This window comes from Amblyraja radiata, chromosome 10, assembly GCF_010909765.2.
Source record: "Amblyraja radiata isolate CabotCenter1 chromosome 10, sAmbRad1.1.pri, whole genome shotgun sequence".
Classification (NCBI taxonomy): domain Eukaryota; kingdom Metazoa; phylum Chordata; class Chondrichthyes; order Rajiformes; family Rajidae; genus Amblyraja; species Amblyraja radiata.
Genome location: NC_045965.1, coordinates 26,941,159 through 26,959,156, shown reverse-complemented (window position 1 = coordinate 26,959,156; position 17,998 = coordinate 26,941,159). Strand labels below are relative to the sequence as shown.

At 43.7% G+C, this 17,998-nt stretch overlaps 1 protein-coding gene across 1 annotated transcript in view; it reads right to left on the bottom strand.

Annotated features, from left to right (window-relative positions):
* Nucleotides 1-17,998, bottom strand: part of LOC116977716 (pappalysin-2-like) — a 280,018-nt gene that overhangs the window by 128,901 nt on the left and 133,119 nt on the right. The window contains exons 7-9 of the mRNA XM_033028424.1: nt 13,272-13,767; nt 10,114-10,242; nt 3,459-3,550 (exon numbers count right to left, since the gene is read on the bottom strand). Coding sequence (XP_032884315.1) covers nt 3,459-3,550; nt 10,114-10,242; nt 13,272-13,767 — 717 coding nt within the window. The remainder of the gene's footprint in view (nt 1-3,458; nt 3,551-10,113; nt 10,243-13,271; nt 13,768-17,998) is intronic.

The following is a 17,998-nucleotide window of genomic DNA, read 5'->3' as shown; positions in this document are numbered from 1 at the left end:
CCTGTGCTGTACTGTTATATGTTTAAGAAGGAACTGCAGATGCTGGAAAATCAAAGGTAGACAAAAGTGCTGGAGAAACTCAGCGGGTGAGGCAGCATCTAAAGAACAAAGCAAATAGGCAACGTTTCGGGCCAAAACCCTTCTTCCGACAGATGTGAGGGTGGGGGAAAGAAGAAAGGAAGAGGTGGAGCCAGTGGGCTGAGGGAGAGCTGTGAAGGGGAGGAGAAAGTAAGGACTACCTGAAATTAGAGAAGTCAATGTTCATACTGCTGGGGTGCAAACTGGCCAAGCGAAATATGAGGTGCTGCTTCTCCAATTTCCGGTGGTCCTCACTCTGGCCATGGAGGAGGCCGAGGACAGAAAGGTTGGATTCGCAATGTGTGGGGGAGTTGAGGTGCTGAGCCACCGGGAGATCAGGTTGGTTATTGTGAACAGAGTGGAGGTGTTGGCTTCGCCCAAAAAACGTTGCCTATTTCCTTCACTCCATAGATGCAGCCTCACCCGCTGAGTTTCTCCAGCACTTTTGTCTACCTGTACTGTTATATGTTTAAAGAACAAAATTGGATAGATGAATTGTGAGGTTTTGTCAATCAAGAAAGGTGAACAGAATGGGACTCTATTCTGTTGGCAAAGTGGTGAGCAAATAATCGGCTTTAAAATTATGAAAAAGGTTTGATGAAGTAGATAGTGCTGTTGCTCTACAGAGGGTGGAGCTGAAATGGAGAACATTGTTCCATGTTCTATGAGCAGTGAAAGGGTGATGTGGGTTAAGGAGGGTCTGTAATAAAAGTATCTCAAAAAGTTTAATCATTTAACCAGGAAAAAAATTAAGGATCGATGTTACAGTGCACACGAGCGGATAATATGACGTAAACAAAACAATTTATAATCAAATTAATTAGTTATATACATTAATAACTGGATGGATATGATTCACCAAATTCACCATGATTCACCACACCTGGAGTATTGCGTACAGTTTTGGTCTCCAAATCTGAGGAAGGACATTATTGCCATAGAGGGAGTGCAGAGAAGGTTCACCAGACTGATTCCTGGGATGTCAGGACTGTCTTATGAAGAAAGACTGGATAGACTTGGTTTATACTCTCTAGAATTTAGGAGATTGAGAGGGGATCTTATAGAAACTTACAAAATTCTTAAGGGGTTGGACAGGCTAGATGCAGGAAGATTGCTTCCGATGTTGGGGAAGTCCAGGACAAGGGGTCACAGCTTAAGGATAAGGGGGAAATCCTTTAAAACCGAGATGAGAAGAACTTTTTTCACACAGAGAGTGGTGAATCTCTGGAACTATCTGCCACAGAGGGTAGTCGAGGCCAGTGCATTGGCTATATTTAAGAGGGAGTTAGATGTGGCCCTTGTGGCTAAGGGGATCAGAGGGTATGGAGAGAAGGCAGGAACGGGATACTGAGTTGGATGATCAGCCATGATCATATTGAATGGCGGTGCAGGCTCAAAGGGCCGAATGGCCTACTCCTGCACCTAATTTCTATGTTTCTATACCAGAGACGTGGCTTAAGGTACATAAGACCGAGAAATTAATACCTCTGCAACTTTTACAGTAGGAACAGGAAAAAGCATTGGGTGACAGTAAATAATTCTACACAGTGTTAGTTGATCTAGATATAACATTTCCATGCACATGAAACACAATTAAGATGGGAAAATGATAGAAGTTTCCAAGTGTATGAGACAAGAAAAGAAAGTGAGGAATGGTATAACAATGCTTATGATTCATAGACAGTTCAAAGTCGTAAGGTAGTAAATCTAACAAATTGACTGAAAGAAAAATGACACATAGAGTCTTTAAAAGTGGAATCAGGACTGTTTCCCTAGACAAATATATTTGGAGTTGAACAATGTTTTAATTCTGGAAAATTAGCGACCGATGCAATGGTAGGATATTGATGAGAACAGTGACCAGAACATGGATTAAATAGATGAATGGAAAAGGTCAAGAGGAGTCAAAAATAAAGGAAATTCACTTAAGTCATATCCAGATGGAAGACAAAATATCTGGCCCCAATAAACTGGTAAAAATGTTCAAGATAGTTAAAATTTCTCCGCAGTGAGGAGCTTTTTTTCAGCATATGAAGACGATTAGGAAAATCATTTAAGTTGAGAATATTACGTTGTCTTCTGAGCATACTAAATAACAGAATTGTTAAAAAGATAGCACTTTGCATCCTATTTTATAAATTCAGGTAAAAGTGATAATAATGGCTGGAATCAATAATTCTTGATTAAGTTCAAGAGCCTTTAGAAAAATATAGTGTAATCAAGCAATCAATCAATCCAAATTCAAATTATATCTTGCAGAATTAAAGTGACTTGATAGATAAAGGACATGTGACCAATGTGATACAAATAGCTTTTTAGGAACCAAAGTATCTTGCAAACACTTTAGCAATTCAGACATGACATTGTCACAGCAAAAAAAAAAAGGTTGTTTGATGGATGGGGAATGGTTGGGTAGATTGGCTGGAGGTGGACTGCAGGTGAAGTGCTGCTTGGATACAAAAATGCTCCCATTATTTCTCTACGAAATAGTAATGAAACAAAATATTGTGTGCAAATAATAGAGGTGGACTTGGGGTGTTAAAATTAAACAGTAATGTCAACGGAATGAGTAACCTGCCAGAAACTTGGATTCCAAGAAAAAACACAGAACACCAAAGTGCACATTAAATGGAAAGATTGGCTCAGATTAGACAATAAACCTGACCGATATTATGGGCTAAGCCAGAGACAAACTTTTTGGGTTCATATTATAGGAGACTCTCTGCCCACTTCTGCAATGCTATCTTTGGAGAACATTTCTCCCCTCACCGGTCTTCCCCCTCCTCCAAGGATCTATCTTCAGCCCCTTCTAATTCCCACCTACACCCTGTCCTTCAGTGATATCAACCATTGACATGGTGTTGGTATAAAAAGACATAGAATAATGCATCATGGAGAAACCCTTGGCCCTACTCGTCCATGCTGACAAAGATGTCTTATCGAAGTTTGTCCTAATTACCAGTATTTGGCCCATATTCCGCTACATTTCTAAATTGTTACATATTTCAAAACATTTCCTTTCCATGTATCTTGTCCAAATGTCTTTTAAATGTTATTATACCTGCCTCAACTACTTCCCCTGGCAGCTCGTTCCATATACCTACCACCCTGTGTGAAAAAATTGTCCCTCGGGTTCATATTAGACCTTCTCACCTCTCATGTCCTCTGGTTCTTGGTTTCCCTAACCAGAGCCAAAAACATCTGTGCATTCACCCTATCTATTCCTTCATGATTTTATACACCTCTATAAGATCATCCCTCAACCTCCTGCGCTCCAAGGAATAAACTCCTAGCCTGTCCAACCTTTCCCTCAGGCCCTCGAGTCCGAGCAACATCCTTGTGTATGGATGTGTTCTGGGCATAATTAACTGTACACTTACCCACACAGTTGAACTTCTCCTCTTTCTGACACTTTCTTGAGCAACCATCACCATCTAACAAATTACCGTCGTCACATTCTTCCCCGAGATTCCTGAGATATAGACAAAAGATATCAGAATTTTTTAATCTCCACATGATAGACTTCTATCCTACATTCCATGCAGATACGAAGCTGTCTGGAAAATTGAACAATGGGAGCTTTGCTAAAGCTTTCAGACTTGCTTCAATTAGACAGCTGTTCCAAAGAACAAAAAGAAAAAGGATGAACGGTGGGCTTTAAAGTCCCGCAAGCCTCCTCTGCCATTCAAGAAGATTATGCTGATCTTCAACATCAAAGCTCTTCTGTCCGTCATTCATCCGTGATTTTAACTTGTTTTTTTCCTCTCTACTAATACAGCCTGACTGGCTGGGCAAGGCCACAGCGCTGCTCCTGGCAGGCACATAAAGCAGACAAAACAGCATTATCATAGAGTCATAAAGGTCATAAGGAATAGGAGTAGAATTAGGCCATTCAGCCCATCAAGTCTACTCCGCCATTCAATCATGGCTGATCTATTTCTCCCTCCTAACCCCTTCTCCTGCCTAACCTCTGACACCTGTACTAATCAAAAATCTCTGCCTTAAAAATATTTACTGACGTCCTCTACAGCCTTCTGTGGCAAAGATTTCCACAGGTTCACACCCTCTGACTAAAGAAATTTCTCCTCATCTCTTTCCTAAAAGAATGCCCTTTAATTCTGAGGTTATGACCTCTAGTCCTAGATTCTCCAACTTGTGGAAACATTTCTCCACATCCACTCTACCCAAGCCTTTCATTTGGATAGATTACAGACTAAGGCCCTTCCACTCAACTTATCCATGCCATCCTCTAACTATGTTCAAGAAGGAAATGCAGATGCTGGAAAATCGCAGGTAGAAAAAAATGCTGGAGAAACTCAGCGGGTGCGGCAGCATCTATGGAGGGAAGGAAATAGGCAATGTTTCGGGCCGAAATCCTTCTTCAGACCCATCCTCTAACTACGTCATTACAAATCGTGTCGAGCAGATGCAGTGAGTTCCAGAGATAGTTGTGTTCCTTGAAAAGGGCCCATTTCAACATTTCCCATGTCAAAGAAGCATCATTTGCACAAGTATCAAGAGACATGTTGAAAAACACCATTAGGTGTTTTTTAAAACTTTTTTTCACATGTATGTTCAGTGAGAGTGAACTCTATCCCATATCTCAAAATTTTAGGTTGTGATTTGTGAATTCTGCAAGGCCGAATTTCTGATTGGCCATAATGCCGGCATTGCCTGTATTAATTTGCAGATTCCTTAAGTTCCCCTCACATCGCACGGTCTCACCTGGAAGTAACCCAGAAGTAAATTTGGATATTTATCTCTGTCTCTTTGTTTATGTCATAGATCCTTTGTCACCCACTGCTAACAGCCTGCCAACTTTAAAGTGACCTGTTTGCCTCTTCAGTCATTTTCAATCCGCTATTAACAATCGTGCGGCACGGTGGCCCAGCAGTAGAGTTGCTGCCTTACAGTGCTGGAGACCTGGGGTCGATCCCGACTACAGGTGCTGTCTGTACGGAGTTTGTACATTCTCCCCATGATCATATGGGTTTTCGCCAAGATCTTTGGTTTTCTCCCACACTCCAAAGACGTAAAGGTATGTAAGTTAATTAGTTTGGTGTATGTGTAAATTGTCCCTAGTGTGTGTAGGATAGTGTTAATGTGCAGGGAACGCTGGTCGATGCGGACTCGGTAGGCCAAAGGGCCTGTTTCCGCGCTATATCTCTAAACTAAAACTAAACTAATCCTGTGAACTGATCCACAACTTCCTGCACTTTTGTTTCAAACTTCAGCATTCCACCCACCCCATGGTATGTTTTTTTTCAAAACCCACACATACTACATCCCTCAGAATGTTGCTTAAACACAGACTTTTAAGAATAATTGCCACAGGTTGCTTTGAGCTCTTGCTTTCCAGAGCGTCAAGTGCAGATTTTCTGATTGACAGGAATGTTGCCAGGATGCTGCCAAACCTTGCCATGTAAATGGAAAAGCACCAACTTACTTATCAGCTCAAGAGCTTGCATAGCTCTTCAATGCTAACTACTTCCTCATGCTGGATATAATCTTTCATGTTACAGACCATTAATTATTTGAGCTGTTGACAATAAATTGATATTTTAATTGGGAGCTTACACCAACTGTACATGTGTTATCACGATCAACTGACATACAACAGGCAGCTGAAATGGATTTAGTTGCACACCAAGGAACAAACTGCATATGTTGGAAATCTGAACTAAAACCAAAACATAGAACAGGCCCTTTGGCCCATGATGTCTGTGCTGACTACGATGTTCAATTGAACTAATCCAATATTCCTGCACATGGTCTATATCCCGTAATCTCCTGCCTGTATAAATGACTCAAATGTTGCTATTGTTTGTAACTGCTTCCAGCATCTCCCTTGGCAGTGTGTTCTACTAATTTTCATGTAAAAAAAGAACGCTTCACAAATCCCCTTTAAATTCCCTCCCCTCACTTTACACCTCTGCCCTCTAGCATTTGACATTTTCACCCTGTGGAAAAAGTTTTTATGGGCAGCACAGTGGCGCAGCGGTAGAGTTGCTGCCTTGCAGCGCCAGAGACCCAGATTTGATCTTGATCACAGGTGCTAGCTGTACGGTGTTTATGTTCTCGCTGTGTCCCACTGGGTTTTCTCCAGTTTCCTCACTCATTCCAAAGACGTGCAGGTTTGTAGGTTAATTGACTTCTGTAAATTGTCCCTAGAGCATAGGATTGTGCGAGCGTACAGGTGATCGCTAGTCGGTGCGGACTTAGTAGACCGAAGCGCCTGATTCCACACTGTTTCCCTAAACTAAAATATATACAATATCTATGCCTCTCATCATTTTATAAACTTTTTATCATGGCTCCTCTCAGCCTCTGCAGCTCCAGACAAAACAATCTCTCCTTATACCCTATAATCTCCGGTGAAGCTCTTTTACACCTTCTCCGAAGCCTGTAAATCAACGACCAGCTGGAAATGTTGGAAATACTCAGCAGGCTATTGACCCAAAACATTAACGCTCCACAGATGCTGTCTGTCCTGCAGAGTGTTTATTTTGGTTGCATGTTACTAGAATGTTCAGAATCAATCCAAGAAACAGACCCAAGACATCACACTTGGATATTGCTGTTTATATTTGTCATCATATTTTAATTTGTTCTTCAAGTGACATACATTGATATTTAAGGTGAATAATTCTCTCTCAGTCAACATCATGGGGTTAACATTTAGACTTTAATAAATGCCTGCCTGTGGGAATTAATTTTATTAAATTGCAGATGTTGGCAATCTGAAATAAACCGTGGAAACATTCAGCAGGTTAGGCAACATCTATGGAGAGAGAAATTAGTTCAATTTCCAGGTCAAAGACCCTTCAATAGAACCCTGCTTGTGGGAAATGGCTATATGCAAAAAGACTATAATGTTTCCAATGTTATAACTGTGGCAATACTTCAAAAATATTTCATTGACTGTAAGGCACTTGGTTTGACCCAAGACCATGAAATATAAATATGCCTTGACAAGTTGTGTCAGCACATAAACCAACCAACATACACCTGAGGCTTATAATCGAAGAGTTTGGTTTTTAACCAGGGTAGTAGCTGCTAGTAAGGAGAAATATCTGCTAGGTTTGCTCACATTCCTGCTTTCCAATTTACTGGGAAACAAGAGAAAAGGCTAATGACAAATCCCTTGGCAAAGCAGATTTCTGACACAGAGGGTCCACACCTGCATATGAAGAGGTGCTTGGATGGACCCTGGAGTGAATAGGTTCTTGTAGAACTCCACTCCAAAATATTGGAAAACCAGGAGAAGACAAAACCAAACTCTGAGGCTTTGTTTTGAAACTAATATTTGCTAAAATCTCATAGGTCAGTGGTAGGGCTCTGAACCTTCACAGCAGGCCATGGGTTTAAGTCACCCTCCTGAGATGTGAGTGTGGCATGGTGGCGCAGCAGGAGAGTTGCTGCTGTACAACACCAGAGACCCAGGTTCAATCCTGACTACGGGTGCTATCTATATGGAATTTGTACGTTCTCCCTGTGACATGCGTGGGTTTTCCCCGGGTGCTCCGATTTCCTCCCACACTCCAAAGGCATGAAGGTTTGTAGGTAAATTGGCTTCTGTAAATTGTGTAGGGTAGTGTTAGTGATGATCGATGGTCGGCATGGACTCGGTGGGCCAAAGGCCCTGTTTATGCTCTGTATCTCTAAACTAAACTAAACTAAACCCTAACCATGAGCATGTGATTCAGCTGATTGACAGATGGCTGCATAGTTGACAAGGCAGTCTTTCTAAGAAATGACTATCGGCTACTCTCTCGTAGATGTTATAAAATCTCATGTTACTCTTCAGAGAGTAGAAAAAATCTCTTTTGATCCTGGCCAACAATTATTCTTCAATTAATGTCACCAGAAGTTAACCAGTTAATTCTCTTTTGACATGTGAAGTATGGAGGATATTAAAACAGCTGCTATGCAACATTAAAATAGCCACTGTGCATCACTGTCTGTGAAGTATACTGGAGCTTATTCCTTTTGCTATATTAGAATATCAGCGCACTGTGGCTGGATGACATCAGCAAACTCAGTACTTTCCTACTGTCCAGGAATAAGAGCTGGCGTTTCTTCAATTGTAGATATATTAGTCATCTGCCGATAACGCTGTTAAAAGCTTATTTCATTGTACTTTAACTGATCTTTTGAATCAAATTAATTTTTATCACAATTTTAGGGGGAGGTTTCATTTATTTAAAAAATCGTGATTTTAATTGTGGGGGGTCGGGGGGGAGGGGGGAGGTGAGGAGTGGGGGAGCAGGGGTATTGGAGGGAGAGGAGGGGGTAGAGAGGGGGGTAGAGAGGGGAAAGTGGGGAGGTGTGGAAGGAGAGTGGGGGAGGAGGGGGGGATAGAGGGAGAGGAGGGGGAGTGGGGATAGGGGTGGGGGTTAGAGGGAGAGAAGTGGGGGTGCTGAGGAAGGAGGGTGGGATAGGGGGAGGTGAGGAGTGGGGGAGCAGGGGGATAGGAGAGGAGGTGGGTAGGGAGGGAGAGGAAGGGGAAAGTGAGGAGGGAGAGTGGGGGAGGAAGGGGGGGGATAGAGGGAGAGGGTGGGGACCTAGAGAGTGGGGGACAGGGGGAGAGGAGAGCAGTGGGGAGGTGAGGAGGGAGAGTGGGGGAGTGGGATAGGAGGGAGAGGTGAAGAGTGGAGTCGCAGGGAGATAGAGGGAGAGCAGGGAGTAGGGAGGGGAGAGGAGTTATGGAGGAAGGGAGGAAGTGACTGAGGGTAGGGGAAAGGAGAGAGAGAGAGGAGGGAGGAAGTGGGGGAGGGGAGGGGAAAGTAGGGAGGGTGAATAGGAGGGGGAGGGAGTGCTGGGGATGAGGGGGAATGGAGGAGGATAGGGGCAGGAAGATGGATGGCGAGGCACAGTTGAGGAGGGTTGGCGTGACTCGCATCACAACGGGGATCTCTGGCATCACAACGGGAACCCGCAACCGCGCCTGCGCAATTGGGGCTATGGGTGAGTGGTGGAATATTGCGTTGGGGGAACGAGGCCCAACGGGTCCCACTTGCTCTAGTTTGTACTCAATGTTGTACCCTTCATCCTTTATCTGTGCACTGTGGCCGGCTTGATTGTATTGATGTATAGTATTTTCTTCGACTGGATAGCATGCAACAAAAACATTTCAATGTACACGTGATGATAATAATAAACTAAACTAATATGTTCAACCATAAATTCACTTCTGTAACAATGTGCAAAGAATTCAAAAATGATCAGGGAGCAAATTAATACTGAATCAACCATGTTGGATCTCAATCCATACCCAAGATAGAGTTCATCACCCGACAATAAGAACAAATTGTGTGCAATGGACAATGGCGAGTATAGATGGAAGCCAGTCTGAGGCTTTCTCTCCTATTCCAAGACTTCAAATGAATTAAGAAACTAAATCGATGGAGGAATTCAGTGAGTCAGGCAATTTCTGTGGGGGGAAATGAACAGACGACATTTCGGGTCAGGCCCCCAGGTCAAAATGAAGAAGGGTTCTCACGCAAAACGTCATCTGTCCTTTTTCAGAATCGGGAACCATAGGACATAGATTTAAGGTGAGGGGAGAGCGATTTAATAGGAACTTGAGGGATCTTTTTTTTTTTTACACACAAAGGGTGGTGGGTGTATGGAATGAGCTGCCAGAGGGAGTAGTTGTGGCAGGGACTATTGCAATGTTTAAGAAATATTTAGACAGGTATATGGATAGGATACATTTAGAGGGATATGGGCCAAACGCAGGTAGATGGGACTAATGTAGATGTGACATGTTGGTGGGTGTGGGCAAGTTGGGCCAATGGGCCTGTTTCCATGCTGTTTCTATGTTGCCTGACCCGCTGATTTCCTCCAGCATTTTGTTTTGATTTTGCTCTAGAATCCAGCAGTCAGTTTTGTCTTCGAATGAATTAGTTTGCATCACTGGAGTTTATTTGATTTAGAACCCAATAAAAAAAATTCACAAACAACATTTAATACAAAAATTAATCCAAGAAAAGATTATTAGACCATTTTTTTCTGAATTAATTTTTTTCTTACCTTTCTACTTTCTGATCCCCACAGAAGGGACTACCATGGGCATAGGTCAGAGGTGGGGTCAGTTCACTGGACAAAGATCCGGCGGTAACTTTCACTTGGTAGCTGTAAACTCTGCCTGGGACAACCTCCCTGAAAGTAGATCATTGACAATGGTTAATAACACCACTGAAACTCATCTAGAGTCCCTGGGGAAAAGAAATGTATTATAGAGCAGTAAACATTTCAATTCATAAAGGAAGTGGTAGCACAGTGACACGACGGGTAGCGCCGTTGCCTCAGTGCCAGAGACTCGGGTTCAATCCTGACTACCCGTGTTGTCTGTACAGAGTTTGTACATTCTCCCTGTGATGACGTGGGGTTTTCCGGGTGCTCCGGTTTCCTCCAACTCTCCAAAAACGTACAGGTTTGTAGGTTAATTGGCTTTGGTAAAATTGTAAATTGTCCCTAGTGTGTAGAATAGTGTTATTGTATTGGATGCTGGCTGTTTGGCATGGACTTGGAGGGCTGAGGGCCTGTTTCTGCACTGTATCTCAAAAGTCTAAAGTCCGTTTCTGTGCTGTATGCCGCATGATTCTATGAGATCGCAGGATTGAACAACACCTCCTCAGATATGATTCCAGTATCAACTGAGCCAAGGGTACTGGTGACCTTGTGTGACTGGATATAGGCTACGCACCAAATGCAAGGATGAAGGAAGGAATCTCATTCAGCCATTCCTCTCGGAAATAATTGTCCGGAAATCCAATTATCGATAATGTAGACTAGATGTAGGAGATGCAAACAAGGTAGGAATGATGATGCTGCTGAAGGTGACACACTGATATGCTTCTTCCATCATCTAAGTCTGAAGCAAGCCATCTGAAAACCAGCAATTCACTTTAGCATTAGCCTGGCAGCAAGGAGCCAGGTTAATGGCCATGGTTAAGCTTGTATATCTTTGATTGAAACCTTATATCAGGCTGTTTTCTCACTGCGTTTGAAATAACCTTTGGAACAAATCCAGACATTGGTCGCCCATGCATCTCCCCATTCCCATTAATGGCCGGCATTTCAAACTTCCTAGTTTTTACTCAAGATGTGAAGCACATGTTGGTTGAAATGTGATTTAATCACAGATTGTAACTTATTACCACCAGCCAGATCAAACGGGAGAGTCCTCTACAACACCACAGGCTTACCGCCCCACAGCAGCAACATAAGAAGGTTATACAGGCGTTTAGGAGGGGGACACAATCCCTGAAACCACCGCTGTTTCTCACACACAAATATCTTAACAGGTCACGTGATATAGGCATTTAGGAGGGGGACACATTCCCAACAACCACCATTCCTTCTCACACACAAATTTCCTGATAGGCCATTGTGGGTGACACGGTGGCACAATGGTAGAGTTGCTGCCTGACAGTGCTTGCAGCGCCTGAGACCCGGGTTCGATCCCGACTAACGGATGCTGTCTGTATTGAATTTTTACGTTCTCCCCGTGACAGCATGGGTTTTCTCCGATATCTTCGGTTTACTCCCACACTCCAAAGACGTACAGGTATGTTGGTTAATTGGCTTGGTGTATGTGTAAATTGTCCCTAGTGTGTGTAGGATGGTGTTAATGGGTGTAGGATAGTGTTAATGGGTGCGGACACGGTGGGCCGAAGAGCCTGTTTCCGCGCTGTATCTCTGATCTAAACTAAACTACACTAATCTCATGCAAGATACCAATATTGAATGCTCAAAATAAATTCTACATCGACTCATGAAGTTTTCTTGCTTCATTTTTTTCAAAGCATGTGTTACTTAAAATATATTCTTTTGTTGGAAAGGTCATTGTCTATATTATATCTTAAAACAGACAGCACAGTAACACAGCAGGTAGAGCTGCTGCCTCAGAGCAAGAGAGAACAGGATTTGATCCTGACCTGGATGGGAAGGCTGGACTTGAAGGATCATCGGGTAATATGAATAACAACCAAATGGCAAAAATATTAAATTGTGATTTTACTTCAATATTTACCAGGGAAATAGAACATGTAGATATGACATGACAAGTCGTGTTATAAAAGTCAAAGAGAATAAAAAATAAAAAATGGGAAGTTATCAAATAAACTAATCAATCACAAAGGAAAATACACATCAACATATTATGAAGTAATGAGATAGCAGGAACATTGCAACATCTTTTAGAGCAATTTATTAGAAGGGAGTGTAGTGCCCAAGTGTGATGAATAGTTAATACAATAGCCATAAGAATGGAATCCACGCTATGTGCAAGAGACAGATATCGAGCAGAAATATGTGCAACAGGTTAGATTTCACAAGGTGAAGATCTTGCATGGCCAACTTCATTGATGTGGCGAGGAACATAACTAGATGCCGTCAACATAACACTGAGAAACTTGGGATTTACCTAAAGAGTGGTGAGCACGTGGATCTCCCTACCACCAGGTATGGAACTGGATAGGATAGCGACATTCAAGGGTAGGTAGACAAGTGTAAGAGGGAGAAAAGATCAGAGGACTGTGCTGATAGATGTATAGATTTAGATGAGGAAGTTGGGAGGAGGCCTAAGTGAAGCACACACTTCAAGATAGACAAATTACTGGGTGTATTAACAGGGCAATTGTAATAAAAAGGAACTGTAGATGCTAGTTTATGCCAAAGATAAACAGAAAATGCTGCAGTAACTCAGCGGGTCAGGCAGCATCTTTGGAGAAAATGGATAGGTGATATTTGGGGTTGGAACCCTTCTTCAGATCTAACTTGATGCTGCCTGACTCGCTGAGTTACTCCAGCATAATCTGTTTATCCTTGGTATAAACCAGTTCCTTTTTATTATATTTTCCCTGCAATTTTTATTTACAATGGCAATTCTGAACCTCTTATTAGCAACTCTCATTGTTCTGAATGCCATTACCCCATCCTATTTCAACCATCTTCCCAGGTGAATGCAAAGATTGCACAGCTCAACTATGAAAAGAAGTAATTATCTAATACTTATCGCTCAAGCACTCTCACTAAATGTCAGACTACCTGGTTGTGGGCTGACTGCTTAGCTTCCTACATTGCCTGCTCAGCTTTCATGCAGAGATGACATGTGAAGAGTGGATGGGTTTTATACCAAGGCAAGTTCTCACATTAGGTTGCAACTTCCCACTGCTATAACTCACCAGTCGGTGAATGTTCTTTCCTTTTGGGTGACAGTCAACATTCGTCCCTTGTGAAATGGAGGTTCCCTCACAATCTTATACTTCAGGGACTTGCACATATTGCACAAGGGGTCCTGAGACCTGGAGGTCAAGAGCACCGCATCCAGCTCCATCTTCTCGTCAAAGGTGTAGATCTTCACACCGGCCACTTTCCTTTTAACATTGACTTTGACAGACAGCGGGACGTTGCAAAAAGTATGGTATGACCCCCCGAGCTGGATTTCCTGTTTGTCAACGGTCACAATCTTGATGGCAGAGACGCCCTTCTCCAAACCAGCAGACAGGTAGATCACCCAGACAGAGAGAGAGTCGGCGACGACAGGGTAGGCAAAATGCACCTCCAGCATGCAGCCATCGGGCTGGGGACAAGGCACCGACATGTTCATGTGTTGAAGGTGAAGCTCAGGGCTCCAGGCCTGCAGACTGGGTTCACATGGCTCATCCACATCAGGCGTCCCTGCAGCAAACAAACACCGCCCTTAGTAAACTGCCCTCACAGTTAAAATCTCCACTAACATCACACCTTTCCCCTCCATCAAAAGTCCCAGACCACATTAGACAACTCGACAACTTCCAAGTTACAGTTACTGTGACTGAGTATGGAGAGAAGCAGATAATTTGCCTACACGATGTTCCAACAAAGAACAACGGGATCAATGTCCAGGTCACCCATTTTCAGTCATGTGGACAAATATTGACTCAGGTACTGGAAGAACTTTCCTGCCTCAGGTCAAATAGTGTAATAGCACATTTACATCAGTGATAGAGAGACACAAGGACAAAGATCTATGGAATCTACAGGTGGCACAATGGTAGAGTTACTGTCTCTACGTCAGGCTCGATCCTGACTACGGGTGGTGTCTGTACGGAGTTTGTACGGTTTTCCTGTAACCGCATAGGTTTTCTCCGGGCTTTCAAGTTTCCCCCCACATTCCAAAGATGTGCAAGTATGTGGGTTAATTGGCGTCTGCAAATTGCCCCTAGTGTTCAGGATAGAACTAGTGTATGGTGACCATCGGTCAGCATGGAATCGGTGAGCCATAGTGCCCATTTCCATGCTGTATCTCTAAACTAAATTAAAAAGGTTATGGTTTGGTTCAATCTCTTACAGGAAATATGGACCTCGGACAAAGCAGCATTTCCTCAATTTTCCTCAACGGCAAATTTGTCAACTTGGTTGGGCAACTTGGTCAACATGAATAGGTTGGGACACACAACCTATTTCCATACTCTATGGCATCTCAGGTAAGCTGCATCAATGGGAAAGAGAGTGTGCAAGAGTTGTACAAATGTATATGTTAGTGTGCGTAGGCGAGAGAGGACACATGCGCATGGATGAGCGTACACGAGTGTGCGCGTGCATGTCTACGCATAAGGCATATTTGGCACACGCACCTGAATGAGGGCACCATGTTTGTGTGCATGAGAGCAGAGCAAGGTAAGTGGGGAAGACAGTGTCAGTGTAAGAGGCCTAGGATTATTGTGGAGGATCCCAGTACACAGGAGGAGTGGTGGGGAATCTGATTCTGCTCTACAATGGGTGAGAAAGGATGTATAATGGCTGTTCTATGTAACTTTGGGGTTGCATGGCTGTGCTGTCACTGGAGGGGCTTGCCCCCTCTGTAGTGTAATTGGATACTACGCAAACTAGAGTGAAAGGATTTGAACCTTTCCTGGAAAGAAGGCTAATTACTGATCATTTCCACAAAAGCAAAGAATACATGGAATAAATTAATATACAGATGTCCTCTGTATCTCCACACTTACTGACAGAACATCTTTGCCTTTGCTTTTCCGTCCTCCTCTCCCACCCATGTTTCTTGTCTTATCTTGCTAATCTCGCACAAAGCCGGCTGCGTGTCCTGAAGGAACTCTACCCACTAGCACCACCCATCTGACTCCAACCACCATCCGAGCAGCGTATCACTAATTGATTTCAGAATGCGACTCTGGGGCCCTGCTGATGGAACTCTCACTATTAACCCAGCTGCTCAACACGTGTTGTTTTTAGGACTTTGCTGAAAGAAATTTCATTTTCTTCTGATTAAATTACTCCAGACACCTTCACATCCTGCAAAGTATTACGTTTTTTTCCCATCATCCATCATTGAGTTAGACTACCTATCAAGCAGGGATCTGGAAGGATTTGCACTACGCCACGGTGTGCATGCCCACCCTTGCATGTTTTCCTCCCTGTGACTCTTGGATTAGGTACCGTGCACATGTTGGAACTTGCATACGTGGTTTGACCTATTAGCTCACGAGTACAAGAATGTACAAGCACCTGCTACATGCAGCGGCGGTGGAGGACACCGATGGCCTCACTTGGCCAGGCTGATCATGCAGCATCGCATGGCAACAGGCCTTCATGGTCAGGTTCTGAACTTTACACCAATAACAACTTGGACTAGAAAATGGCGCCAAATCTGGCAATTCCATATACTGTCTCAGTGTAATACTGATTTACACTTGTACTGTATGAGATGCCTAACTAAGATGCATCTAAGTGCTTAAGTATGGTGATACTTGTACTGAGCTGTATACAGAAATGAATGTCACTGCACCTCAGTACATGTGACAATAAAGTACCATTGAAGTGGAGATCAGATATAGGGTACTTCACATCAGAACACATCCATTATAGCCCCCTCCCCTGCCATCAGTCTGAAGAAGGGTCTCGACCCAAAACGTCACCCATTCCTCCTCTCCAGAGATGCTTCCTGACCTGCTGAGTTGCTCCAGCATTTTGTGTCTACATCCATTATACCCTGGTGGAAGGAATGCTGCCAGACTCAAAATTTGGAGATCCAAGAGATGCTGAAATCTTGAGTAAATACAAAGTGCTGAGGAACTCAGTAGGTCATGCAGCATCTGGGGAGGGAAATGGACAGATGATATTTTTGGTCAGGAACCTTTGGAAGGACGGGAACTAGCTGGTAGTGAAAAACAAAGAGAAGGATGGGCGGCACAATGCAAAGTGGTAGAGTTGCTGCCTTACAGAACCAAAGACCCGGGTTCAATCCGAACTATGGGTGCTTTCTGTACGGATTTGTACATTCTCCCTGCGACTGCTTGGGTTTTCCCCAGAGATGAAAAATAGAGAAAACAAAAGGCTCAGATAGTGGAATCTGATAAGCAATGAAGATAGAGAGTGAAATGTAGAATGAGCAAAATGTTGAACCTGCAGTGGGAATAGTGAGTGGAAGGAAGAAAAATGGGGGGGGGGGGGGGGGGGGGCAAGAGTAGAAACAGCCATTTTGTGTATGGCCTCAGTGTGGCATTGGAGGATTGCAGGACAGAAAGGTCAGTATAGGAATGGGAAGCGGCTACATCGACGACGGCATCGGGCCTGACTCCTGAACAACTCAATGACTTAATTAACTTTACCACTAACTTCCACCATGCCCTCAAATTCACCTGGAATAAATCTGACATCTCTCTCCCCTTTCTTAATCTCTCTGTCTCCATCACAGGGAACAGACTATCGACTGATGCCTACTACAAATCTACAAACCCCCACAGTTATTTGGTTTCCATTTCCTCCCACTCTGCCTCTTGCAAGGAGTTGTACCATATTCTCAATTCCTCCATCTCCACCAAACTTGCTCCCAAAATAAGACTTTCCACACTAGGATATCTGAGATGTCCTCTTTTTTTTAGTAAACATGGTTCCCCCCAGGTTGTCATAGATGGATCCTTTATCTGTGTCCTGTGATCCTGCTCTCACTCCTGAATGGAACTGGAATGGAGTTCCCTCGGTTCTCACATGTCAGCCCACCAGCCTCCACATCCAACACATCATCCTCCAAAATTTCCATCACCTCCAATGTGATCCCACCACCAGTCACATATTCTCATCTCCACCCTCTTCCACCTTCCATGGAGACTGCTCCCTCTGCAACTTCTTGGTTCACTCATTCCATCCCATCCAAAACATCCCCTCCCCAAGTACTTTCCCCTGCAACCGCAGGAGATGTAACACCTATCCTTATGCCTCCTCCCTCACCTCCATCCAAGGAGCCCAGCAGTCCTTCCAGGTAAGGCAGAGGTTCACGTGCACCTCCTCTAACCTCATCTACTCATGCAGCATTTCTGATATTGCCTCCTGTACATTGGCAAGTCCAAGCATAGACTTGGCAACCGTATCATTGAACACTTGCACTCAATCTGCCAAGACCTACTGGATCACCTGGCTACTAACCATTTTAAATTCCCTCCCCATTCCCTTTCTGTCCTGGGCCTCCTCCATTGCCAGAGTGAGGTCATATGCAAAAGGAGAAACTGTACCTCATATTCCACTTGGGTAGCTTACAACCCATCAGTATGAACATAAACTTCCAATTTTAAGTCGTCTCTACCATTCTCCCTCCCCTTTCTCCCCCACACACTCTGCCTAACAAAAACCTCCCTCGCCTGTTCACCTATTACCTGCCACTTTGTCCAGCTTTCCTCACCACCCCCCCACTATAATCTGCCTGAGGAAGGCTCCCGACCTGAAACGTCACGTATCCATGTTGCTGGGATGCTGCCTGACCCGCTGAGTTACTCCAGCACTGTGTGTCTTTTCTTCCCAAAGTTCAGGCCTTAGGTTTAGTCTACCCAAGCAGAATATGAGATGCTGCTCTTGCAGAAGGTTTAAGAGCGAGTCTAGATAAATGATATATTGCCATAAAGTTTATCCATTTTAT